Source organism: Denticeps clupeoides, chromosome 15 (assembly GCF_900700375.1).
Source record: "Denticeps clupeoides chromosome 15, fDenClu1.1, whole genome shotgun sequence".
Classification (NCBI taxonomy): Eukaryota; Metazoa; Chordata; class Actinopteri; order Clupeiformes; family Denticipitidae; genus Denticeps; species Denticeps clupeoides.
Window position 1 is genome coordinate 3,838,162 of NC_041721.1, and position 26,190 is coordinate 3,864,351.

Genomic DNA, 26,190 nt, shown 5'->3' on the forward strand with positions numbered 1-26,190 from the left:
TAAAAAGCTGTACATCGCAGGAGCTCACGAGGTCATGGCTATATGTAAATGGTGCAGTAAAAACACTGACTGTGTGACTGTCATATTTACATGCACACCACAGTGTAACAGTTGGGTCGAGGTTTTAAGGGATGACTTTTAGGGATGATTACAGCTCTAATATAAACTCTACATACACTGCAGTGTAAAACACGAAGAATAAGAACAAATATACAGCTGTTGTTTATTTATTTGCAAATAAAAGTTTGTAATTAATAACTTTATTCTTTTAATGTGTGTATGCAGGAAGGAATTGGGTTGGGGGGGCGGTGTCGTCCTGGCTCGTCACAGGCAGGGGGGGGACATCAAAAAAGTTTGGGAACCACTGATCTATAGGATAGTTTCTGTGAGGTAGTAGTGTGCTGACAGCCCTAAATGGCCATTTACCTTCAAACATTCAAATTTTACATCAGCAGTCATATTATTCATACACATAAAACACCTCTCACCTCCTCTTGACACAACGTGAGAGGGGGAGTCTCGGTGTGAAGCTGATTTTTCATTCCTGCACCTGGCTACATGTTATGTTAATTAACAAAGCAATTAAAATGAAAAAAAAAAAAAAAAAATTCCACTCTGCACTCTGAAGGGGAGTTCTGTCGGTCAGCTAACAGACCCAACCCAGCCAAGGAGCTGTCTGTGGACGCCCACCATGAGCTATTTTCAAATGCATCTATTGATCAACACAAAGCCTGACCGACCAGATCTGATATAATACAGCAGAGGACAGAAGAATCTCGTGTGTGTTTATACCTAAAGAGTCTGAGAAGAGAGGGAATCGACTGAGAGATACTGACGGTGACAGATGTACAACACAACCCCAACACATTTCTGTTCACCATTACTAACATCCACCAAAGGAATTAATGGGCTGCTAATCCTAGCCTGGTTTCCCATATACGATGAAGTGAGGAAATAGAATTTACAAAATAACATAGTAATCACACATACAGTGTGTAAAAAGCGGGTCTGTGTCAAAATGGAATCATATTCACCAGGATCTTCACAACAAATAGGTTTTTTGGATCTAGACAAAGAGGACTAAAACAACGATTCAGGGTTGGAATTATAGCTGGTTTCCTAATCACTTAAACTGGTTAAACAATTTCAAATAAAATCAAATTACTCAACACTGAAGACACAGACAACAAAAAGACATGATTAAAATGTAAAATTTTGGTTAAAATATATAATATACTGCACTATGCATACTGTTATCCATGGTCAAAATATGGTAATTTCTTGTTTTTGCTCACTTGAATTTCTGACAGGTTTGTCCTGCTTTTCTTTCTGTAAATGACTGTTTGATTCTGATTGATGTTATAACCGAATCTACGGTAAAAATTATACAATCACTTTATTCTCTCCTTATAAAACCTGTCCTGACTGAACAGGTCTTGGCAAGGACACTTTTTCCTGGAGCAGCAACCACACTCATCACTCTCACACTCATCTCTCCAGTTGCAGAACCGACTGCATGCGAGGACCGCAGAAGGCGCCTGACGCGGCAGCATCTTCCCGGTTCCTCCTCCTGTGCCTCTGATTCCTACAGATTTCAGGAGATCCGTCTCCTATTTTCATGACTCACCTTCAGGCAGCGCTTGTCTGTTAAACAGACTGATATGGCCTGTTCCTGGAGTGGAGCGAACGCACACACACACACACACACACACACACACACACACACCCTGACAGCCCATAATAATTACTGTAGCTCAACACACCTGACATGGTGTAAGGACATTAGTTCCTGCAGCACATGAAAACAGACAGAAAAAAAAATCAGAGAACAAAATACAAAACCTGGGATTCTTGTTATACCTGGAGGTAAACCACCTGGGTGGTAGTAGCCTAGTGGGTAACACACTTGCCTCTGAACCAGAAGACCCAGGTTCAAATCCCGCTTACTACCATCGTGTCCCTGAGCAAGACACTTAACCCTGAGTGTCTCCAGGGGGGGACTGTCCCTGTAACTACTGTCGCTCTGGATAAGGGCGTCTGACAAATGCTGTAAATGTAGGTAAACAAAAAAAATTTGGGAAAGTGAACCATGCAACCTTTTTTAAGAATACGCATCTGCGAGAACGTGACTCCACTTAACCGCAGCTCACGTTCTGCGGTGTCCCTGATCATGTATTCATTTATCAGCTAATTTTCTACTCCCTCCCTCACCCACCCTGACACGCTCATCCCCTCGAGCGTCTGGATCATCACTGTGACCGATCTTCTTATTTTCATTACGGAACTGCAGGCGCCACGCTGATCTCCCCGACAGCAACCTGCAGCAGCAGCCAGGATGTGCGCACACACACACACACACACACAAATGCACACAAGATTTATATATAGTAGACATTACAGTAATTCCTTGTGTGAAGTTATTTCTCTCTATTGCCATTAACTATGCCAGTAATCACGTTTGCACTAAACTCCCGCACCACATCGCTTGTGATGATATGTGGACAAGGTCTCATGTACCAAAACAGAACAGTGGGCAGTGTGCAGCGGTGGCCTTGTGGGTAAGGAAGTGGACCCGTGTTTGGAAAGTTGCAGGTTCGAATCCCAAACCAGCAAAGTGCCACTGATGTCCCCTTGATCAAGGTACTGTCCCCACACAGTGCTCCCTGGGTGCCTGTCATGGCTGCCCACTCACTTCACTTTATAACTTTTGTGAAAAACTATGAGTAATACTGAGTATTTTTAATTAACACAAGGAAGTTCTCTTCCAGGACTAGCTGTTTGGAATCTTTCCTAGAAGAAAATAAAGGAAAGCATATACAGAAATATTGATAAGATGGTGACAGAGGGAAATAAAAAAGATAACTTGCTAGTTATCTGTATCTTGCAAAGGAGCAACTGACTACCCGCCCATGTCTAACCCATTTTTCCTTCATTCACAGGCTATGTCAGTGGGCGTGACAAACGAGACCACGCCCATTACAAACACCGTTATGAGTCCTGAAATTATAAAGAACTTCACATTTTACGTTCAGACCCGCCGCTGCCCGCATCAGAGTCTGTGCGTAACAAGCACAGCCCCGCAGGTGAGCTATTTCTGCCGAACGTTCGCTCAAGAGCCTTTTAGAGCAGCTGCCACCACCGCTGCCGCCGCCTCGCCTCCCTGAACCCATCATCTTCGACGAGCAGGAGAAGAGCAGAGCAGAAAAACGGAATCAATGATTAAAAGCCTTTTAAATCGTCCCCTCTCTGCACTAAATGGTGGAGGGCGGCAGGAGGAAGAGAGGAAGAGGAGCGGTGCGGGGACAAACATCTGGGAGAGAAGTGAGGACCTACTGTTCCTGAGCCGGAATGAAAAATGGAAGGCAATTTGGGTCGGACTCTTTCTGGGGCACAGCGTGCTTGTGAACGTGTGGTGATTTAGTGGAGGGTCGAGTGGGGGGACGGGAGGGCCGTCGCTCGCGCCGATATTCTTCCAGCCATAAAACTTTTGCATAACGACCAGGATTATTTGAGTGTCCTTCACCTATCTTCACCTCTGGTCCTCACTAAAGCTGTCATCATCACCGGTGCCCCGTCAGAAAGTCTCAAAATCGAAAAACAGAAGAGGGATCATAATTCTACTGGCGATGCATATGAATCTTATGAATTTTCTTGTCATGAACCACTCAAACTAGATCCATACTATAACCGGTTTACTTCATTCAAATAATGTCAGTCCTGTCTGTCTGTTAGACTGCGTTTACACCAGGTTTCAGCTTGACAATATTTTGCATTCCAGCGAGTTACCAGTGAGTTAGTGACAAGTGAGCTGACAGTAAAACGGAATAGATTTGATTGAATGATTATGAGGCTGAATCCCTTTTCCATGAAACCGAACGTGAAGCCCCCTCATAGGGTTTCAAACTCCTCAGGCATGAAACTCCACTCCAGCCAGATACAGTAAAGGCCCAGGACCTGGTCCGCCTGCGGTCTTTACCGTCAGACAGCAACTCCCACGTACTAACAGGCCAATCAGAGCGTGGAGAGACACAGAGCCTGGACACGAACGCTGCCGTCGAGGAAGTAGCTCTTCTGATGCTCCATAATCACCTGGTGAGACACTTAGAACTGCTGCACAGTGGGTAGAGATCCTCAATGTAATAAGGGTGCTAAACAAAGTGAGTTCAGCATTCAGTCCATAAATCTATCCAAGCAAAACAGCAGAGTCCTGCATTTTCACCTCACAATGTCACGTGACCTTGAAAAATATCAGGCTAATATAGGTAGTTCCAACTTCATGCAGGGCCCTAATTACATCGCACCCACTTTATCTGAAAGATGTTGCATAATCATAACACACAGCGGGTTACACAACATACATAGACGTGGGGAGGGCCCATGCACCACTGAAACCAGACCAGCATCCAGCACAATTTCTGCTCATCGCCAGCCAATCAGGAACGGCCGCCGGACACACCTGAGTTCTGAGTCGAGCTCGCCAAATCCGCGCAAGTGGGAGTGCGTGTGAAACGAGAAGACAGTATTTATGCTGGAGACAGTATTTATGTCCCTACTAACCCTACAAACAGGACAGTAAAGTTTCTTATTCCAGTCGTTGTCGGTTTTACTAGGCTTTTTACCATCAGCGCGGGGATCTTTTCACCATTTAGGCACGAAAGTTTCATCGCTGATCACGACACCCTCGCTCTCTTTTAACCCAGGTGCGTAAAACTAGATTCAGCTGTCACTGCAGATTGAAATTTAAACGCCGTGAAACATTGCAAGCGCTGGTAGTCTGCCGCGAAGGAGCTGAGACGCACTGCTGCTAGGGGGGTGATAGCTACAGGGTTTCCATAGTGACCTGCTTGCGTTCACCTCTACTCTGGTGTCGAGGAAAACAGCCCAGAACCGCTGCTAGTCACCGTCCCACTGGTCGCTCAGGTTCATTCTCTAAAGCGTCCTAACATATCCCGGATTCCCGGAGACTCTTAAGCGACCGTGACTCCGGCCAATGGGAGCTCACCGAACGTCTACTGCAGTTCACTGTGGCAGGAGAATTGAGATGCCAGACACATTGGTGGCTGCAGGGTGTGTAATTGTCTGCACAAAGGCAATTACCGAGACAGCAAGTGCAGCATGCAGACCTGCGAGAGCTGACATCACGTCTGTCTCCGTGGCAACGCCGCAAACGCCGCCCCCGTCAGTCGGAAATCCGCCCAGAGAGGTTCGCCGAAGTCGAGAGCTGCAGGAAGAGACCAGCCTGGAATAATAACTAGCGCTAGTTTACACACACACACACACACACACACACACACACACACACACACGCTGCGCTCAGCCACAAGTGTCAACAGAAAAGAGTCTTTGAGCAGAAAATGTCACTGAAGCCAACAGTGACATTCACAGAGAAATTCAGTCTTTTACCGAAGGACACAAGAAGAGACAGACATACAGACAGAGAGAATGGGAGAGACAGCTAACAGATTGGATCACACGTCATCTTTCAGGGATTTAGAGGAACAGAAAGCCCTGGAAAACAATAAAACTGGGCCGAACAGCTCAGCATCGCTGGGATTCTCTCTTCCGGGTCGCCAGAAAAAAATGTACTGCCACATTCCTGATCCACCGGGACGGTCTCAGAGGACAATGTGTGAGTGTGCGTGTGTGTTCTGCTGAGGCCCAAAGAGACATTCAGCACTGATGCACACCTATACGTCTCCCAGGCAACTGCCAGCGTCTCCACTGGCAACCGGGAAAACTAGATCACCAGGTAGAGGCTAAGCACGTTGTCTCTTTCTCTTACACACATGTAACACTTGAATCCAGATAAAATTGATAACATGTGATACACCTATGACCTCAGACACTGTACCATGTGACTTCCAGCACATTCCACTTTACAGAAGGAGGGCAAATCTGGCTCAGTGGAACTTGGACCATAAATCAGACAGAACCTCCAGAGGAATATCTCCTGCCGCCTCTCAGCACGTTTAATGGTGGGCAACAGCAGCCAGCTCAAGACCAGGCTACGCAGGAATGCTGGGACATGCGAACGTCCGAGGAAAGAATTGAAATTCCATGGTGATGATGGCGTCATGGTAGGAACAGCCCAAGCGGGATAAAAGAAGTTTTATGCTAGTTCACCTTTTACAATAATAACTAGTCAAAGCACTCTGTTGACCATAGCACTGCACATCATTTTAATAAAGGCAGATGTAGACACACAGACACGTTTCAGCCACACAGTTTACACGCAGCTGACTCAAGCACCGTTAGATCGTACAGGCGGATGCACCGATCGATGGAGCGACTGGCTATAATTCCATTAATCAGTGTAATGGGGCCCTAATTGAGTCTCATCAGGCCCCTCTCAGACCCCGGCGCAGCGTCAACAACCCCTCTCAATCAGAGACGTCTGCACAACACGCTCTCTTCAGAGCCACATTGGCATTTCGGCGCATCGGATTGGCCAATGGCTGCCACCGCGGTAGGAGCGTGGGAACGTAAACAGGGCTTGAGTGCTAAATTAGTCATTAAATACAACAGGCATCTGCTTCTGTACAGCGAACGTCCTCATTTCACTCCATGAACACACAGAAACTCACCCGTTCTAATCTCTCATGGCCCTGTGGTGTTGAGATGATATGAACAGAAGAACATGTTGCAGCCTAGAGGGGTCATTTGGCCCATCAGGCTCACTTGGGTCGAATAAGATCTAATTTATAGGAGTCTTGTTGTGTAAAGTGGGGTTTTATGATTAAATAAGTTTGAAATAAATCTAGACCTGACTCCTGACACCCCTTAGTTCAACCTTTTGTCATGAAAACATGCAGCACAGAGGAGCGCTAAAGCATCATCGACTGATTTGCATTTTGTTCAACTAACCCCCAGAAAAAACAATAGAGGTGACAAAGAGTTTATTGAAGAAATGTGTGCTGCTTTACTCCAGGCTGCCCTTAACAAGTGAAGTGGCACCCTGGTGGCTCAGGATTCAAACCGGCAACCTTCCGATCACAGGTCCGTTTCCTTACCCGCTAGGCCATCACTGCTTGGTGTGCAAACAAGCCAGTCCAACAGGGGCAATGGAAAACGTGAACGTTCACAGCACCGTGACATGCTGGTAGAACTTGGCAAGTGGTGCTGCTGGTACAACTTTACACCCACTGTTGGTGGAGGGAACAAAAAGTATTGAAATTAACCTAGCCAGTGCACAGATTATAATCAGCTGTTAGCAATTAGCCGATAGCAACATTAGTTGTCTGTTAAGTTAATAAAATAGCGGGTAGCGACTAAAATTATGATATTAATGTGAGAGCTGCTAATCAATCGTCATCAGGCCTGCCCGTTTGAAACGGTAATAGACAGTATTCATTTAACAGTATAACACAACTATTACACCTCAGACAATCTACAATCTATAGCGGTTAAGAAAGCGGCCCCATAATCAGAAGGTTGCCGGTTCGAATCCCGATCCGCCAAGGTGCCACCAAGCAAAGCACCGTCCCCACACTCTGCTTCCCAGACGCCTGTCATGGCTGCCCACTGCTCACTAAGAGTGACGGGTCAAATGCAGAGGACACATTTCACTGTATGCACCATGTGCTGTGCTGCTGTGTATCACAATGACAATCACTTCACTTTAACTTTCACTTTTAACTGCCAGTCCTGGGTTTTTTTCTTATTCCCCCAAAACAGCTGTTCCTACCAAAACCCTATAAATAGCTGCTTTAAATGGGCCAGCTTCAGTAAACAGTAAAATTTATGAATAACTACATGCAGCTTAGTCCCTGAACCCTATTCACGGCGAATTATGTTCTTAAGAGGAAACTTCAGCCCGGCAGCCCTGAATCATGATGTCAGACACCAGCAAGTCACCCCAACCCTGATCTTGTTAACTTCCACCATGGCAACATTGTTTCCCACTCGAAACACAATCTGGTTGGCCAGGGCTTGCACAGCATATTTGCATAAACTAATTTGATTGGCTTAAGCTTTTTGTTCAACAGATGATGCATCCGGTGGCATCTCAGCTGGTGAATAACAAGGAATATCGCAATCTGATCAGTCGCATCACCACAGAACTCAGAAAGAAAAACTAAAGTTCCCTGAACAGACCCGACTGAGTTCTATTTTTAGGCCATTCATACGTCTGACCTTTGGAAGGTGCTTGACCTCATGAATATAAATGGAGGGGAAGGCGGCGGGATGAGCCAGCAATGGTGCATTTCCCACTAATGAATAATCATCAGGCTGGAAGAGCGCTGCTGTGGGGCATCTGGGGGCCTAATGAGGGGGCTGGAGGGAGGGGGGGACGAGGGCCAGGAGGACCTCGGTCCACTGTGCTGACAACTGACTCTCCCACCGCCACTTCCTGTTTCCTGTTCCCATGGGAGGGGCCGGGATCAGCCGACTACACTGAGTGTGGGTAATTAACACGAATATATCTGCACCCCCCACTCGCTATCAACGAACCTCTCTAGACACTTGTGTTGATTATAATAAAGCATGACCCGAGAGTGACACACACACACACACACACACACACACACACACACACACACAGACCTGTCCAAGGTCCTTTTCTCTCCGTATATACAGATATAGAGAACATTCCAGAGAAAAGTCTGGAAGATATGATGGACGTGGTGACCTTCCTGGGTTCTGATCTAATAGGAAATGTGATTTTGTGTGTGTGTGTGTGTGTGTGTGTGTGTGTGTGTGAGCAGAAAGTGCACCTAGTTTGATTAATGGACGTCCTGCAAGTTTGCCTCTACATGAGCACTTCATCTATGAATATTGATGAGCTGGAGGACCTCCTGCTTTCTACAAGCACGCTCTCTTTGGACACAAAGCTAAAGTGCGCAGTGCTGCCGGAGGCGGCGCGAAAAGCAACAACTGCCGCCGCGTTCGTGTTCCAGCGAGTTTTTCGGTACTAAAATCTAAGGTGAGAAGAGTGTAAATATGACAGAATGTAGTACAAAGCCCCAGTGCATTGTGGGTTTGCGATTCAGAGAGGCAGATGTTGCATTCGAACACCTTGAACTTCCCGCCTAAAGAATCCTGAGTATGTGCACCTGTGTGTTTATGTAAATGTGCACAGACACACAAAACACACACACCCACACACACACACACACACACACACACACAGAGTCACATCTGTTGGCCTGTTCCCTGTCATGGGACTGTTCTGCTGCACGCAGCTTGGTGACAGACACCTGAGCCGACCAATCCAGTACAGGGGGTGGGGACGGGGTCACACACACACACACACACACACACCCAGGGAATGAATTTACCTTTAATGGAACTCCGCTGCTCTGAGCCGTTCCCCTACACGGTCTGTCTGCCTCTCAGACTTTACGTGCCTCAGTGCTGATAGAGCATGAATTATTTATGCGGCACAGAGAGCGATTAACATTATTACGATCATCAATCAGTGATACCGCACACTCGCACCCACACACAACCAGGTGGGTACAATGAAGTGAATCCTAAAAGACCATCACAACACATCACTCATCAACAACTAGACAAATCACAATTTAACCACACATAGTACGCCCTGTACGTAGACAACTCACCCTCCCAGAGTACACACACACACACACTTCACTAATAAAAATCTGACCAAAGGTTTGATTTACTTCGATACAAAGACTCCCAAATCAATAGTACCTTGAATTTGGAACTAACTGCCCACTGGTTGTTGGTGTGTAATTATTTCTATAAAAAGGGGAGGAGGTTGTTGCCATTACACACCCTACCTCCTCATTCTGAACATGACCAGTGTAGTCATGTTCACATTTGACCTCCGCCCTTTCTCCTTCGTTTACCTCCGTTCCGTACACTCCTGATTCTCCTCGCACACAAACGTGGCCACGCCCACCACCACCAACGGGCAGGTTATCAGCACATTAATTCCAGCGTTCTGTGACATTGACGTACGCTCCCCACACACTCAGCCTGAAATACACCATCAAGTCTAACTATAGGGTTGAGAGACGTCATATTGCCATCCTGTCACACTGTCCTGACATTTCCCTGGGGTGTACGGTATATGACAGTGTTAAAAATGTGTTGAAAATTGACACTCTGGACGTCTCTGTCTTCATACAGTTCAAGCCTTATGGAGGAAATCAGTGCAACTGTTTACTTTAAATCTATAATGGCAAATGTAGGTCTGCATTAAAATAATGTTTATGAATTCACAATAATTCATACCTACACACACACACACACACACACAATTAGACTAAAACGTGTTCAGAAGAGACTTTGCTACGCTTCACAGCTGATTCACACCTTCCTCAGTCACAGATGAACCTGTTTACACCCTCGCCGTCTGCACACAACCTGCGTCTGGTTCAGCCACTACACAAACCCAACATGCACAAACGCGCGCCGACAACTGTATCAAAGCAAAGGTTAAAGGTCAGACACTGCAAACCTCTACAATTTGAGAACTCCAGTTTCGCCACGATGGCACCTGACACCTCCAGCCGGTGGAGCTGGGACAGACGGCACAGGAACGGGAGGGCGGAACTTACAGGGAACAGTGCGCAGATACAGGTTGTCCCGAATTATCTGCTGGAGCTCGTGGTCCACCGAGCCTTTCTGGAAGCGCAGGTTGAGGTAGTGCCTGAGGTCTTTATTCACAACGCCCCCTGGAGGAGAGAGACAGTACAGTTAACAGACAGACACAGACACACACACACACACACACACACCACTATCACAGGGAGAACCTGCCGGAAAGAAAATGTGCCAATCAGAGCGCAGTATCAGCCACTTCTCCACCATGTGTCTTGTCTGGAGACAGATCTTCTGATACCTGTACACACGCACACACACACACACACACACACACACACACACACACACACACACACACACACACACACACACACACACACAGCACTAGTGATATGCTACTTCAGCAGGACGGTAAAGGTTGGATGGAGGGATAGTGAGGCAGGGCTACCAGGGCAGAGCTGCAGGGGGTGGGGTGGCAAATGAACACAAACACACACCAACACCAACACACACACACACGCACACACACACACACACACACACACACACACACACACACACACAGCACTAGTGATATGCTACTTCAGCAGGACGGGAAAGGTTGGATGGAGGGATAGTGAGACAGGGCTACCAGGGCAGAGCTGCAGGGGGTGGGGTGGCAAATGAACACAAACACACACAAACACACACACACACACATGCACACATACACAAACACACGCGCACACACACACATACACACAAATGACAGGCAGAGTGATGTCTGAATTTGACAAGTGGGGCACAGACACACAGGTCTGAAAAACAAGTGAGTCGTATAATTTACAGATTACCAATATTAGACATGAATTGAGCTACTGAGAACATTCAAACACACACATGCACACACACATACACACACACAGCATTAGGAATCAGGGCATGCGTTGCCATAAAGGACAGAAAACACATCCTTGCCCTGAGGAGATGAGGCACAGACTGAAATTAACATAAGCAGTGAGAGGAAGCAGTGAAATCATAGTTGCAGACACGCACACATACACACACACACACACGCACACACACACACAGAGAAAGGCAGCACCTCTCAGTCAGCTGTGCAGACCGGCGTCCCAACAGGTTTGTGGCAGTGGAGAACCTCCACAGAGCCGGCATGCGCCTGAAACGATTACATCCAATCAGAGATGAGAGTCGGCCGGCGGCCCCCGCTCCCGCCGGGGCCCGACGCATCCACACATAGAGAACGTGGAACGTGGAGAACGCGGGGAGATGAGCGGCACGAGCCTTGAGAGGAAAGCAGCCTCTGACAGTGGGGACCAATCAGACAGAGATGCCGCTCTCCCCCCGTCCTCTCTCTCTCTCTCTCTGCTGGTGGTGGCTCTGAGGTCCTGCTGCGCCCCCTGTCTCTAACCAGAGGAACTGCGGTCCGACTGCAGCAGATGCCCTGTGCACATCACATGTCCTGAGGCCACCCCGCGCTTGTTACAGCCCCGGCCACCACATCATGACACACAGATGAGACACAGTGGGTCGTCGCCCACAGAGCCCACGGACAACAAGATGAGATCTGAACACACACACACACACAAGCACTCTACATTCTGGACAGCAAACTGCCCGCGGCTTTACTGCTTTTGGTTTTTATTCTCAAAACGAAGGAAAAACACACACACACAAACACACAGAAACTTACCCATCCAACCTTCAACAGATTGGTACACACTAAAACAGACAGAGGAAGAGAGTGAGAAAGCAATGCCTTTCCGGATGGTGCCAGGTGAACCTGCAAAGGAGTGTGTGTGTTTGGGAGTAGCACACAACACCTCTTCATTTCCAAAGAGTAGGTTGTGTGTGAGACCTTTGTTGCCAATGAGTTTGAGACCATTATTGCCAATGTAGTTTTTATCATTCATTGGAATGATGAACGCTATTTACCAGTCATCTATTTTGAACAATTTTAATCCCTGTTTAACAGCAATATCAGCTGCATGGTAAAATTCACCTGCTGAAAACATTTCATTTCATACTGAGGGACAGTGGTGGCCTAGCAGGAAAGGAAGCGAGGTCCCCTTTATCAAGGTACCGTCCCCACACACTGCTCCTCGGGCGCATTAAGACTGCTGTGACGATCGATAAATTGTGCAATAAAACTGTTTAGACAAAATTGTAGATTTTGATGCAAATGTTGACATTATGAGAGCTTTATATCAACCGGCCTTACAGTTAGAGCCAAAAGAGTTCACATCAACAGCAGCTCATCTTCTGACACAGCGGTGTGTGTGTGTGTGTATAGGGGGTTCTACTGCCTTGGGAAGATATATAAAAGACAAGAGAATGACAACTATGACTAAGCCCCCCCCCAGCACACACACACACACACACCTATTTCCTCCCAAACAAATATGCACAGAAATACTGAGCATGGCAATTATAGTGTGTGTATGTGTGTGTGTGTGTGTATGTGTGAGGAGACCACAAGGATGACAGCAGCCCATGAAGCTGTCAGGCCCTGTCAACTACAAGTGACAGAAGAACAGATACACACACAAGCGCACACACACGCATACACACACAGAGAGAGAGAGATAATTTTTATCTCCACCCTCCGGGGCCAGCATTCCGAGGCCACATTTCCAATAATAACAATGTTTTCTTTAATAATGTGTTTATAATGACTGTTTGAGTGAGTGTGTGTGTGTGTGTGTGTGTGTGTGTTGATTAGAGAAGGAACCTAGCAGACAGCTGTTTGTATAATTAGCCCCTAATTAGGAGCTCCGGGTCAGCCCAAACCCCCACCGCTTCCACAAAGACACCATCGTTTAGTGACGCACACTGCTCACACAAAGACGCGCACACTTTATCCAGCAACCGGTGGATCCAGACTACAGACAGACATCAGACTATCCGACATACGCAGTGCATGCGCAGGTGAATGGAGGGGCCGCGCCCCACTGAACATCGAGGGATCTTGTGTGGCGATCATCAGCAACACACAGTTCCTCGGTGTTCATCTAGAGGAGAACCTCTCCTGGACTCTCAACACCAGCTCAACAGCCAACGAATCCCAGCAGCATCTTTACTTCCTGAGGAACGTCCATCCTCACCACCAAAATCTGTGCGTGTGTGTTTAGTAAAATGCACATGTGTTTCTTATTAATAATGAATCAGTAAGCATCAAACTTGAAAACTTACATTTACAGCATTTATCAGATGACCTCATCCAGAGCCACTTACAATCAGTAGTTACAGGGACAGTCCCCCCCTGGAGCAACTTAGGGTTAAGTGTCTTAGTCAGGGACACAATGGTAGTAAGTGAGGTTTGAACCTGGGTCTTCTGGTTCATAGGCGAATGTGTTACCCCACTTGACCACTAGGGGCAGTGGTGGCCTAACGGTTAAGGAAGCGGCCCCGTAATCAGAAGGTTGCCGGTTCAAATCCCGATCCGCCAAGGTGCCACTGAGGTGCCACTGAGCAAAGCACCGTCCCCACACACTGCTCCCCGGGCGCCTGTCACGGCTGCCCACTGCTCACTCAGGGTGATGGGTTAAATGCAGAGGACAAATTTCACTGTTTGCACCGTGTGCTGTGCTGCTGTGTATCACAAGTGACAATCACTTCACACTTTACTTTACTTTACTAGGCTACTACCAGATCAGGCTGCAATGTGTATACAGGCGGTTCATCTAGTCTGTGTGTGTTTGTGTGTGTACGTGTGTGATGAAGAGTGACGACACCAGTGTGTTTTACTCCGGACAGAACCATCATAACACACACACATCACATACACACACCAGCCAGGGGTTGTTAAGTGTTTATCTCCAAACACAGAAACGTTAGACACAAACGAGCCAAAGAGCCGCCAGATCGATCCGTTCTAAACATGAGAGATGAAGGAGGATCAATGACTTCTGCTGATGTGACGTTTCATTAAGAGCAGAAGACCAGAAGCGTCTACTGCTAATGAGAGGCACAAAAACAGAGAAACAGACAGACAGACAGACAGAGAAACAAACAGAGAGACAGACAGACAGAGAAACAGACAAGCAGAAACACAGACTAACAGGCCGACAGACTAAAATGATTAAGGTTTACTGGCACTTGCCTAATCTGAACATATGCTGAAGCCCATGCTAAACATACGCTAGAGATGCATGCATGCACACACACACCTCTGCCTGTATGTTACAGAATCAGAGTGTGTGTATGTGTGTGTGTGGCTCTCCACCACTTCATCATATCATCACGGTAATCTTCAGTCCGACTGTTCTAGTCCCAGATCCTGTATTAAGGATGCAGCAGAGAGGTGTGTGTGTGTGTGTGTGTGTGTGTGGCTCTCCACCGCTCCATCACATCATCCCGGGAATCATCAGTCCAACTGTTCTAGTCCAAGATCTAGTACTCGTATTAACGATGCAGCAGAGAGGTGTGTGTGTGTGTGTGTGTGTGCGCGTGGTAAGAGGTTAATTATGAATCTGGCCGCAGTCAGCGCACGTCCGTCAGTAATCACCGCCCACACCCATGAACCTCCGGAGAACTGGAGCACCACGCGGGTCCTGATGCAGGAGGGTGGAGGAGATGCTCTTAACATGGACAATACTCAACGACTGTGCATGTGTGTGTGCTCTACTTGCTTCATTGTGGAACCAGAAGGCGTCCAAGTAGCTGAGGACCAAAGAGAAATTTGAAACAGTTCTTCAAGCAAAGGGCAGGAAACAGCCACATCGCTCTCTCTCACACGCCCGAGCACACACACACATTTGTTGTCGGTTGTATGTGTGTAATGCCGCGGTTCAATTTACACTTTATATTCACTTCCAGCAGGGGTTTGAATCAACTCTGTTTACCAATCAGTGTGTGTGTGTGCGAGTGTGTGTGTAAATCAGTAATAGCACACATACATAATGCTCGAGACATAACAACAAAGGAATACAACGGTGAGTGCGGTTTGTCGAGGTGTCATACACATTCATCAGACTCATCAGACACACACACTCAGGCCGAGAAGGGGCTGATGAGAGGCAGCGCAGTAGCCCGAGAGTGTCATCAGTAAATGGGTGTGTGATGAGCCGTCTCATCTGTATGCAGATGAAATAAATATTGATGGAAATGGCGGCGGCGTCCCCCTCCAATCGTTCCGAACGGACGTGCGCGTGACACGGGATCAGCAGCGACGCCTCCTATTGAATCACTGGCTTTAATGAAACAGACAGTCAAGGTAAACACACACCATATTTTTCTTATCTCATTTAAAGACAAAAGAATAGTCAAATATTCAATTTGCGGCACATTAAAAAGAATTCAGGGACGCAATGGTAGTAAGTGGGGTTTGAAAGTGGGACTTTGTGGTCACCTGGTTCATTGGTGGGTTTGTTTCGCATGCACTGGCTACTACAACCCATTTGTAGTTTAGGGGCAGTAATCAGAAGGTCGCCGGTTCGAATCCCATGGGTTAAATGCAGAGGACACATTTCGCTGTGTGTACTGTTTGATGTGCTGCAGTGTTTCACTTCACTTTGATTTCCAATAATTCTGAACTGGCACAAATTTAATTTTGACAGCAGAACAGGAGAAGTCACAACCAATGGAATGTGTGAATGGTTTTGAAACTAAACGATTTGTAAAAGAATTCTGAAAGACCTCATGATGCCAAAACATCCCTGATTTGTTGAGGCATGGACTCCACTAAACCTCTGAAGGTATCTGCTGTGGTATCTGGTTGAGAAGTGTGCTTCAATAGATCAAGCTGTTTTTTCCAGCACAATGTGTTTCACAATGACAATCACTTCACTTTAACGTTCCATGCAGTGCACTGTGGGTACCAGGTGAACACGCTCATTTCAGTTTCACGATGAGTGTGGAACACTGGACACCATGACACCATATCTGTCTTGACTGATCTCGAAACCAACTGTCAAGGTCTTTCTCCAGTGGGACCCACCTCTCCCACCCTTACCTGCAGCTCCCTGCTGCCCTCTGTAGGGTCCTGTCTCTCACTGACAATGCACCTGATAGGATGGCGTACCTCAGAGGCACCACACACACACACACACACACACACGCACACACACGCAAGGGCATTGAGACCTCACACACAAGTTACCTTAGGCATTCTGTGACCTTGCAAACAAAGCTGTTTGGCTCATTTGTCTCACTGAGCTGATTGTAACCCCCCCCCCCCCACACACACACACACACACTCACACACCTCAGCATTTTTTAAGCATAGTGGAATGTGATGCAGGTTAATGTTCCTCCTACTTGCAGAAAGCTTCATTGCACACCCCAGAAAAAGTCGATCACCCATCATGTGCAGTATGTTGGGCTCTGGATGCTACATGGACAGCTGACTAGGGATGGGTACTGAATAAATGCTGTAAATGTAAATGTAATTATAAAAGACAGAAGCATCGATAAGCTCTGATGCCAAAGTTTCTGATAAAGGCAAATAAACATTACTTATCCTATTTTACCAGACCAGCCTTTTTGTAATTTGCGATATAATTCGTTATTCGCCTGCACTGCCGTTCTTTGCAATCTCACACACGAAATGTTGTCTGTTCGGCAGTACACAGAGCTCACAACACGAGAGAGCTCGCGCTGGTGTGACAATGGCGGAGATGGTTACACTTCACCCCTGTCATCTTTCTCCAGAAGAATGGTTAAAAGCTGCTAGTTCTTTTGCCGCCTACCTGCATGTTCCAACTATGTTCCTTTAAATCATTGTAAATTCATTTGCAAGAAAATTGTGTCCATTTATTTGTTTTACAATCATTGGTTTTGTTTGTTATAAATATTTTCTCAAACATTGATGTTGGCTAAGCTATAGATAATTATTTTACATTTAAACAATAAAGTGTTGTTATTTCTCTTCTCAATTTCCTTAGTTTTTTCTAATTAAAAACCACAAAAAAGTACCGATATGAGTACCGTTAAAGTACTGAATCGCTAAGTGGCATCAATAGAACAATATCCATCCCTACAGCTGACTGGCTGAACTGTGGACGTGACGCACGTGGCAAAGGAACTTCCTCTTACGGCCTTCAAAGCTTCACCTCGAACAAAAGCTCTTAATCAGACCCGCTTCTCCGTTCTTCTCACCTCTCGGCTTTCCTTTCTCCTCCGCTGATAGCAGGACGAGCCGCAGTGAAATCCCTGAGAAATAATCTCTCCAGATAACAGCAGCGCAGTCTCTATACTGCTATACGGTTCACATTAAAGTCCCTGGAGAAGAAGTCCTCAGAACAAAATCCTCCGATGAGCTGTTATAGGCCACGGGGGGATTAACACTGCTCCTTTGTCGAATACTTGATGAGGATGGTTGCAAATGAGCCTGTTTCTACACATTTTTACAGTGATGACGGGTCAGGTGCAGAGGCTGAAGGATACATCGGTCTGAGGAAAGTTATGAAGTGTGATTTGCTGTATGATGTTTTCTCATAAAAGAGCCATTTGACAAGGCCGAAAGACTCTCATTATTCAATTAACGACCCTCCAAACATCTCGACAAACATCTCTTTATCTCCTTGTTCATTCAAGCCCAATCTAAGATCTGAAGCACATACCACAATCTCCATAGCAACAGTGTTATCATCAGCACCCAGAAATGTCAAACGTGTAAAGGGAAATAAAGCTTCCTTTTCCGATGACCACGGAGAAAGCAACATGTGCCACGCTGCAGGCAAAAAAATCTGAATCGACCTTTTTTGTTTTTATTTATTTACTTGTGGATATTAGTATTGCACTCTCCCCCTGGTTATTATGTATCTCTCAACTCTATTGTGCATCAATAACTCTGGTTATCTGGTTATGTATCATGTGAATGTTGTACATTCTGTTTTTGCATGATCTGGCTATTATGTATTCATAGCTATTGCATTCTCTGGTTGTACGGTACAAATGTGATGCACATGATTTGAGCCTTGATTGGATGTCTGTATATATTTACATATATTTAATGCTCCGGCACAAAAATGCCTGAAATCATTCATTAAAACGAACCATTTGTTCACAACATTAGCATTCATGGGAGGAAGCCCCCAAGTGCTAACGTGCTGTCTGCTTTCAGACCCCAAAAGGGTGGTGGGCAATCCATTACACCAACTGCAGGGCACCCGGTAAATGCGAACTCAGCTCTGCTGCACACCGGGACCTCTGAACCCTCCCAGCTCCCGCACTGCTGGCTCGGCTCTTTGTCCCACTGACCTCCCCGCAGACCGTCCGCATTGTGCCAGCTCTGCTCTTTCATTCGCGCAGACGCCCCCAGACGACGGCGGCCGGCACGGTCAGGCGACGGAGCGTCCTACACCTCACCTTCTGGGGACAGGAGACAGTAACCCCATCCATCTCTGTTATTACACCGGGACGTACGCCCATACACAAAACGCGAGCAGCAGAACGTTACTGATGTCTGCAGCGTACAGGAAGGTTGGCGTCTTCCGCTCGGTGTGACGACCTTACACTGGCTCCAGTCAGCCAACCAAAAGGCTTATCTGCGCCTCGATGCCAACTGATTGTCAGCAATGTTTGCAGAAAATGTTTTGTCATCTGCGTTTTCATCTGGGCGTGTAATGACTCCGAAATAGCAGTGCTGGTGATCGTTTCTGTAAAATCGCCACGGCCGAGGAGATTGTCAGGCGTCGCCCGAGTCACAGATGACAACACAAATTCGATCTTATCCAGCTGCATCAGGCCGACAAATGAGGTTGTGTTGGTGTGTGTCTACTAATAAAGTCAGTTATCTATCACTGGATATCTGTATATAGCCACTAATAAGACAGACAGATAGATAAGACAGACCAGAGATAGATAAATAGCTAAATAGTCAGACAGATACAGGCAGATCAATAGATAGATAGATAGATAGATAGATAGATAGATAGATAGATAGATAGATAGATAGATAGATAGATAGATAGATAGATAATGGTTAGGATATATCAAAAACCAAATCAGCTCAGTTGTGATTTGTAAAACACGGTAGGCAGTTTAGAGCTAACGTGGAAAATCCTGAGTGAGATCTTAACACTTAAAAATAGTAATTATGGAGCAAATCACACTTGTTGTGACCAATAATGACAGCACAGGGACAAAATATTGCAAATTGTTGGTTATTTTCCAGTAATCTGGCAGTCAGGCAGAACAGAACATGAATGGTAATGTTGTTTTAGTTATTACTTTCCACAATATATGCATGCAACATTATATCACATTACACTAAGCATCAGAAATCGCGGGTGGGAGAACATGGCAGAAAGGAACCTTTATGGCAAGGATCCAGAATCACCGGAACCAAGACAATGACACACTAAACACCCCCAAATTGGAATATATGAAGCTTTCAGCAGAGCAGTTTTACAGGGTGTAGCAGGGTGCCTGGAATTCTCTCTCAATCTCTCTCTCACACACACACACACTCACCCTGATTAATGTGGGCTGGTGGCACGCTGCCTTTGTGCTGTAATTGCTGTTGCCGACACTGCAGGGCCATTCTTACACACACACATACACACGCACCATAAAACACAGACACCAGTCAGGCCCTCCCCTTCCATCAGCTCCTTACACTGAAAACCTTACACTCCAGAAGAGGAAGAGGGAGGAGATGGAAGGATGTGTGTGGAAAGACTGAACTGTTGCCTGGTGACCAACTCACATGCACACACACACACACACACACACACACACACACCACTTAAGACAACTTATACATACTAGAGCTGAGGCTCAATGGTTCTTGAGTATGTGTGTGTGTTTGCATTTGAAGTGAAGTGATTGTCATTGTGAAACAGCAGCATAGCACACAGTAAAATGTGTCCTCTGCATTTAACCATCACCCTTAGTGAGCAGTGGGCAGCCATGAAAGGTGCCTGGGGAGCAGTGTATAGGGATGGCATCTTGGTTAAAGGGACCTCAGTGGCACCTTGGTGGTTTGGGATTAGAACCAGCAACCTTCTGATTATGGGTCTGCTTCCTTCCTCCATGAGAGACGGTCAGTTATGTAAAGATGGTTAAATCCATACTATTCAGCTCAGCTGGATGGTCAGTCGCCATTAAGCTGCTCTGAAGTTAGAGGAGATGTACAGAATCAATCAAAGTACATTCCCACAAAAACTAAAAACTACCAAAAAACCAATGGAACATCAATGGAGCGCCCATCTGCAGAACCTCTAAACTCCCCAAACACACACAACGAAACATGTTGATTCTTCTACAGATGCCCCTAATCCCAGCCTCTGTCTTCCCTCATTATCCTCATGTGCTTCTAGTTTCATTCGTAATCAGTGTACCTTCATCTAGGCCTTTGCCTTCCCTCATTACTTTGTCTCTCGTCTGTTTTGTCTTAAGGCAGAAATGTACTTGCTGTTAACTGTGTTCTGTCCGTCGGTACACAAAAATTTACGGGTACGGACACGGATGAGATACCTGCGCTGGTTTACACAGGCAGTGTTGCGAGATCTGCACTCAACAGATGACTTTAAGATACTGGTATTTATTCATTTATTTGGTTTGTGGCCCCCTGGTGGTATGGAGTACACACTACAGATTACGACGTACGCAAGAATATCAGCCCAACGCAACAACGTGTACGGATACGCAACCATAGCTCACAGCAAGTATATTCCTGTCACTACAGGTAGAACCCACTTATGGATGTTTTTTCATGCCTCTGCTTTGCTTTGAATGGGTGGTAGTAGCCTAGTGGGTAACACACTCCTCTATGAACCAGAAGACCCAGGTTCAAACCCCACTTACTACCATTGTGTCACTGAGCAAGACACTTAACCCTGAGTGTCTCCAGGGGCGACTGTCCCTGTAACTACAGATTGTAAGTCGCTCTGGATATGGGCGCCTGATAAATGCTGTAAATGTAAAATGTGAATCTTTAATAAATTCCTCATGTCGTGCAAGTGTGCGTCCTGCCTCATCCCCTTCGGCGGGACAAACAGCAAGACACACAAAACAGCAGAAAATGTAAAATACTGAGGGCTGTATATTCATGGCACTGTATACAGTCCCTTGACTAATCATTTATTTGATGATTGACCCTGGTACAACTTAAAGACCCTCCTGTCAATACTGAGGTAGTGGTTGCCCAGCAGGTAAGGAAAAGGTCAGACTTTCGGGTTCGACTCCCAAACCGCCAAGGTGCCACTGAGGTCCCCTTTATCAAAGCACCGTCCGCAAACACTGGTTGCCCACTGCTCACTAAGGGTGATGCGTTAAAAGCGGGGAACACATTTCACTGTGTGTCACCTTCTGCTGTGCTGCAGGGTCTCACAACGACAATCCCTTTCACTTTTTTCCACATGCCCAGGTGTATCGCTGCGTCCATCTCGTCCCTTCCTCCTCCGTTTCCCTCCTGATACACACAGGGTATATCGGTGCATCACAAACGTCCCCTCTAGTTGCTGCACATTGCAAACAGAAACACATCACTGCAGTCAATTTAGCCCGCAGTCCAGCATCAGCATCCTGACTTCCTGACATGATCCGGACGGAGATGTTAAAAATAGTGAAAGGGAACATGGGAAGGCGGCTCCTCCCCCTCCCCTGTCATTTCTGGTCCATCCCAGCCTGGTCTGTAATGAGTTTATGGCGTGGACCTCCAAGGCTGCTGCCGCACTGTGTGATAAATCGGCTCCATCAGGCTATAATGGGATAATGGATAATCTGCCCGCTGCCGTTGAGCCACGAGCATCGCCGCGGTCGGAGAGCGGGAGATTCGTCACACAGTGTTTTCCCGCTCGGCTATATATTTCCTGTTCTGTGTAAGGGAAAAGCAGCTTGTCATCAATCAGTCGGTCCACCAAATGCCCGGAAAGCGGTCAGCTGTTGGCAGACTGAGAGGTCAGGGGTCAGAGTGGTGCTATTCTGTTTGGCCACTGTTAAATGTGGTTGGTCCTAAACTGTTCCACGAGAGAGATGGTGATTCTGTGATACACTGCAGGACAGAAGCCAATACCATGATTAATGATATCTTCGTAACCACAGAAGAAAAAGTCGAATTTTAAAAAGCAGTACTGTATCTGGAGTCTCTTTCCGAAATCCAGCCTTGGTGCAGAATTCCGTGGAAATGACATCATCAGCATCATTCGCCAACCCCCATGCCGAAGACATAATTCACCAACGACGATGTTTGCCGCAGACATACAAACTTTTAGGAAGTTTTTCCAGAAGCAATAAAATTAAACCACTGGTTCTTCAGAGTCTCGCATGATGAAACTAAAAAAACACATTTGTGCTAATTTTTTCATCCAATGCATTGTAACCCCAATGCACAGTCGGTGGAGATAATGTTTCAGGGGAACATTCTCTGGGCAGGCAAAGCATGAGAAATGGGAGGTAACCTTTCCCTTTATGACGTCATAAGGGGAGAAATCCCAGACCCGACCATCTGAGCTTCTGCTCTCTGAATGGCAAAGCACTGCAGGACCATAGACAGGCTAGGAGAACTCGTATTGCTGGAGGCTAGTGCAATATCGCTGTAGGCCACGTTTCTCGGGAACATTGAGGAACCAGTGTCATTAGAACCTTGACCCTTCAGCTATTTAACCCCAACAGCATTGTTTCTGAACCAGAAAAGTAAGCAGCTTCACAAAAAAAAAAAACATTCTGCTTCCCACAGTTCACAGCTGCATTCCTGAATGTAGATCCTGCCCAACACAAACACACACACACACACACACACACACACACACACACACACATCCATTACACATTCCCTCTAACAACTATTAATGTCAATAATCCCAATCCACATGCAGCTGAAGCCTGCTGTCTCTTTGTTCTGGGAGAAGTTTCTCATGAACTACCGGAAGAGCTGACAATAGAGGATCAGATTTGGATCAGCCTGAGTCTGGGGACACCTGATGCCCAAAGCGCCGAGCGCACGCAGGTTTTATTTACCGGAGAAGGGGGTCCAACTGGCTTGGGGGTTGATGGCAAGGCCGCGTTCTAAAAAATGTGCCTTGTTCCCACCCTTCATTATAATCACTATGCAGCCTTTCAGGATGGAACAATGGTGCGGCCTGTCACTCGTGTAAACGGAAGAGGGGGACGAGAGCCGGGGACCCACGCGGCCAGCTGAGACGAGGCATCTGTGGGTCAGCCCAGCGCTGAAACAGGAAGCCGTCCGCCCAGCGGACTCAGCGGATCCAGCGGGACGGAAGAGAGTCCGGGAGGAGCAGGAAAAGTGATTAAACCCGGGGACCCGGGGCGGTGTTATACGCTGGAAGACGCCGGCAAACAAGAGATGAAGGGGAGTGCGTCGCTCACACTAATTACCGCATACCTCCGGCAGAACTGGGCCACCGGCCGCTTCTCTCCTCCGCCCTCTCCCCGCCAAATAACAACTCCTTTGTTTCCGGCTCCCCTCATTTCCCTCCATGTCTGATCAGCTCCTTGGAAAACAACAAATCGCGGTGTGATCCAGTAGGAGCATGAGCCGCGAGAATTAAGCCCGCAGACCTCTGTGATTGAAGACAATCTGGTTTTCTCATGTGACTTGGCTCTCTTTGGAGCAGCGGCGCATTCTGAGAACTCTCGGACACTGAACAAGCCAAACTCCCCACCCTGGAAAAGAATGAATGTTTCCGCCCTGTCAGAACTATTAAAATCCTTACAGCCCGCAGTATTAATATAATAAATAGTTTCTTTAAAAACAACATTTCTGGTTATGAAGTTATTCAAATCACCTCCAGACCAACCTAAAGACCCCTCCGCACCAGCAACTGCAGAATGATCAGCATCATCTACTGTCAGTGGTAGGGTCGGGCATTGTTATATCGATTATGATATTCATTTTAAAAATGACATTAAAACAATGTGAAAAGTTTTTAAGAAAATTAAATTTCATTCTGAGCTGGGGTGTGGTGGGTGAAGGACGTGGCCCATTTGTTTCCAGCATGATTGAAAATAAATAAATAAATAAATTGGATTTTCGCCATAAACCCCCCCCGCTAGACTGATGCCTCAAAAGCTTTAACATTACAGAAAATAACCAAAGAACAAAGAACTGAACTTAATGTATTTTTTCATGAAGAGTAATAATAATGGAGAATGAGTCGTGGCTCATCCAGTCCAGCTTTGGTATCAATTTATACCGGGTACCAACACCCATCCGTTGTCATTGGTGAGGAATTAGAAAGAGGAGACCCCCAGAACCACTGAGGACAAAGAGTAGTTGCATCAGGCCTCCCCTGAGCGTTACACACCCTTCACCCGTGATGGTGTTACCTCATACAACAGATGTTTTTTATGTGAAGTACACACAGTCATCAGCTTCGACTTGAAAATTACACATTTCCATCACGGACACGCCCGCATCGTCCGGCATTCATTATTACAAGTCCAACAAAAGGCCCATCTGATGCTGAGAAAACTTGTCAATACACACACACACACACACACACACACACACACACACACACACACTGTTTTAATTCTTTTGTATTTTTTTTTCTCATTACTTGCTGTTACCTACACATGCTCATCACGCGACAGGCCCTATTGTTATCATCTGTGTTTTTACTTTGCGTGTGATTGGGCGGGGTCTTTGCTGCCTGTATTATGCCGCTCAGCCCCAGGTCAGAGTTTTTCTTTTGTCACTTGGCAGCCAAATGGCGGAACTTCAGTCACCTGAACCTGTTCCACTAAACACCAGGCCTGGAGGAACAAGGACAGGTTTCCCAGGACTGGCGATCACAAAGAATATCACATCAAACCAATCCACATGTATTTTGATAGAAAACATCTCATTAACTGCAGAACACGGTATTGTTGACCGAATTCGGTTTTTTATTTTCAAATCGCGACACATGCTGTAAATGGAAGACAAGTGTTTCTCCACCGAGGGAGACGACTTCTCCTTCCTCATGAATCAGCAACATTTCGCACACACACACACACACACACACACACACCTTCTCTCCTGGCTGCGCTGGGAATCCTGAGAGAAAGTAATTACTTTTAGAAAAGATAACGCTGAGAACAAAGCATGACGAGGCGAATGTAACGGTATTTGCCGCTTAATTCTTTATTCTTCAGGAATGCCATATTTTTGGAGCCGTCGCTCCAAAAAAAAGATGAGATGAAGGGCGCAAGCAGTCGCCCCAACTTGACCACCAGGTGCCCGAGGAGCAGTGTGTGGGGATGGTACCTTGATCAAGGGGACCTCAGTGGCACCTTGAAAGTTGGTGGGTTCGAACCTGTGACCTTTCGATCAAAAGTCCACCACTGGCCTGGTGCTGGGGGTTCAGACAAATGTCAGGAACTGAATGCACAAATTGTGAGGCTAGAGGCTGTAGGATCAGAGCACCTACAAAACAGCAGGTCCTGGGAAGTGTCCCAGGCCTGCAGTGGTTAGAAACAGACAAGGACAAGTGGAGAAAGGGTGACAGGGTGAGGGGCGGCCAAGTCTCCTAAATGGGCAAACACGGAGCCAAACATCTGTAGTGTCCTTCAAGGGTTTTAATGATCACACGACGCTTCAGCAGAACATCCTGAAGCCTGTCTGTCCTTCTGGACGTTTTTACAAAACAGGACACTGATATCACATACTATCTGAAGATGACAGCTGCTCCACCATGGCATTTGTCAAAGATACCTTTGCAGAGAGGCAGACAGCTGCTACAGACTGATAAATCACACACACACACGCACACAGACGTTCACAAA

At 46.6% G+C, this 26,190-nt stretch overlaps 1 protein-coding gene across 16 annotated transcripts in view; it reads right to left on the minus strand.

Annotated features, from left to right (window-relative positions):
- The window catches only part of magi2a (membrane associated guanylate kinase, WW and PDZ domain containing 2a), a 94,038-nt gene that overhangs the window by 62,832 nt on the left and 5,016 nt on the right, over positions 1-26,190 (minus strand). For 14 of the 16 annotated variants that reach the window (XM_028955607.1, XM_028955612.1, XM_028955611.1 and 11 more), the window contains exon 2: positions 10,530-10,646. In XM_028955607.1, the coding sequence (XP_028811440.1) occupies positions 10,530-10,646 (117 nt within the window). Of the gene's footprint in view, positions 1-5,123; positions 5,203-10,529; positions 10,647-11,599; positions 11,820-26,190 lie in introns of those variants that run through there. The other 2 variants (XM_028955616.1, XM_028955614.1) reach the window with 2 other exon arrangements.